Source organism: Rissa tridactyla, chromosome 8 (assembly GCF_028500815.1).
Source record: "Rissa tridactyla isolate bRisTri1 chromosome 8, bRisTri1.patW.cur.20221130, whole genome shotgun sequence".
Classification (NCBI taxonomy): domain Eukaryota; kingdom Metazoa; phylum Chordata; class Aves; order Charadriiformes; family Laridae; genus Rissa; species Rissa tridactyla.
The window spans coordinates 24,189,490-24,191,626 of NC_071473.1; the positions used below are offsets into that span (position 1 = coordinate 24,189,490).

Below are 2,137 nucleotides of genomic sequence, written 5' to 3' on the forward strand. Positions count from 1 at the left end.
CAGGACCCGCACAGGGATGGCTCGTTTGCCTGGTTTGCCGGGAGTGCCGTGTGTGCGCTGCCGGACAGACGGTGCCGGACAGGACCTCGCTGTGCCCCGACACTGCTGTCGCAGCAGCCTCATGTCTCCCCAGCTGGTGGGAGCACCTGTGAGGGTCTGTGCTGGCCTCCATCCATCCGGCTCGGGGTCTGGCCCTGTGGCGAGGCCAGGTCCACCTGTGGAAGGGGGTTAGAGAGGGGAGGAAGGCATCTTGCCTCCTCACCACCCCCTCTCCTAAAGGATTTAGGGTAACGTGGTGCCCAGCAGCATTGTGAGGCTATTCTGGCATCGGCAACCGGTGGGGTGCAGGTGAGTTGGGCTCAGCACCGTGCCTGTCCCAGGCGCCTTTGTGCTTGGTCCTGCGGCTCCAGCAGCACCCACCGCCCCCTGCGCTGCCACCCTGCCCCCAGCCCCCGGCCCTTCCAGCCCTCACGGGGAGCTGCTGTCAGTCCCACCACATGCACTGAGGTCCCTGGGGCTGAAGGAGCCCCATGGGCGTGCTGTGGGGCACGTCTGAGCCAGATGTGCGTTTCCGTGCAGTGTTTCTGCTCAGGGGATGCAGACCCCCTCTGCACCCCCCCAAAACGCAGGTATGGGTCTGCGTGGCCAGAGCACGCACTCGCCTGCATCCGAAGCTGCTCTGTGGGGTTCAGCTCCTTCCTCCCCCAAAACCAAGCAGGTCAGGTCTGGAAACAGACGCTGAGGGTAACGCAAATGTGGTCCTCGTTGCTGTGCAAGAGGCTTTATTGGGCCAGTGTCCTCCCCCCAGGGCTGTTCCCCAGCCAGGACACTGCTCACAGCAGAAGGTCCCCTCTCCCCTTGGGCCAGGCCTACATGAGGAACCTGGAGAGGTCCTCCTTGATTTCAGCCTCGTCCCAGGGCCCGTGGATGTTGTCCTTGAGCAGCTGGAGGCGGATGAGGCAGTAAGGGCAGAGGCAGGAGATGGCGAGTAGCAGCGAGGCGAAGAGCACAGCACCCACGCTGGAGACAGTGGCCATCCCCCCCAGCGCCACCAGCGCGAAGAGCACCGTCACCCCCACGTAGCATCGGGGTGTCTGGGCCTTCAGCTTCTTCTGCAGCATGGGCCAGAGGGCGAAGATCTGCATGGCGAAGGTGACCATGACAAAGGCGTGGAGGGAGCGAGGCAGGCGGGAGGCCAGGCACACCGAGGCGAAGATGGCCATGTTGAGGGACAGGGTGCTGGAGACGATGGCGGCGTTGGCGCCGTAGTCGAAGAAGATGAGGTGACCGAGGAGCATGAGGGCCGACATGGCGTAGATGGTGTCCGTGCTGATGGACTCCGTCAGCGTCTTCAGCACGGGCGAGAAGCCGTAGGTGAAGGCAGCGAACACGAGCGTGCTCTTCAGGTCTGCCCACCGCGTCCGCCCGCTCTCCCGCCGCCCGGCCCCGCCGTCCGCGGCGTCGAAGAGGATGTAGCCCAGCAGGGAGGAGACCAGGGCCGCCCCGAAAAGCCCCTGCGGGCTCAGCATCCCGGCGTCCATGTACCACCAGGTGACGACGAAGACGCAGACGCTGCAGAGCTGCTGCACCACCGCTCCCGACTGGAAGACGACGGCCCGGTACCGGTACCGCCGGGCGTGCACGTTCTTCCGCAGCTCCTCCAGGAACCGCTGGTCCACGTAGTTATCGGGGAAGGGCTGCCGCTCGTACAGCACCTTCTGCCACCGCCGACCGGGCACCGGCTCCATCTCCCCGGGCTGCGGGGAGGAGGAGCGGGGTCGGGGGGGCTCGGCCGCCGCCGCCGCCTCGGCCGGGCCCCGGTGTCGGCGCAAGGGACGCCGGGGCGCTCGGGGCTGCCACCTGCCGGCGGGAGCCGCCGGGAAACGGTGCTGCTGGTGCCGGAACAAGCGGCGGGGGGGGTTGGAGGAGGGAGGTTTGTGCCGCCAGGGGGTGGCCGGCAGCAGCTGCGAGTCGGGCTGGGGACGGGGCTGCCCGGGCCGGGAGGATCCTCCGGGTCCTTCCACCGGGATGAGGCACCGTCAGGCACGAGGGGGCTCCCCCTCCTCCGGGGCGACCCTCCCCTCTGCCCTGTCCCCCTGTTTGGGACCCCAGCCCCCAGCTCCGTGCCAGCATCTGG

General features: G+C 67.6%; 1 protein-coding gene across 1 annotated transcript; it reads right to left on the reverse strand.

The window, feature by feature from the left end:
- Positions 1-745: 745 nt before the first annotated feature.
- Positions 746-1,834, reverse strand: PIGC (phosphatidylinositol glycan anchor biosynthesis class C). Its single transcript, XM_054210673.1, has one exon. It carries the CDS (start codon positions 1,746-1,748, stop codon positions 870-872), a length of 879 nt encoding a protein of 292 aa, XP_054066648.1. The 5' UTR covers positions 1,749-1,834; the 3' UTR covers positions 746-869.
- Between the last annotated feature and the right edge of the window lie 303 nt (positions 1,835-2,137).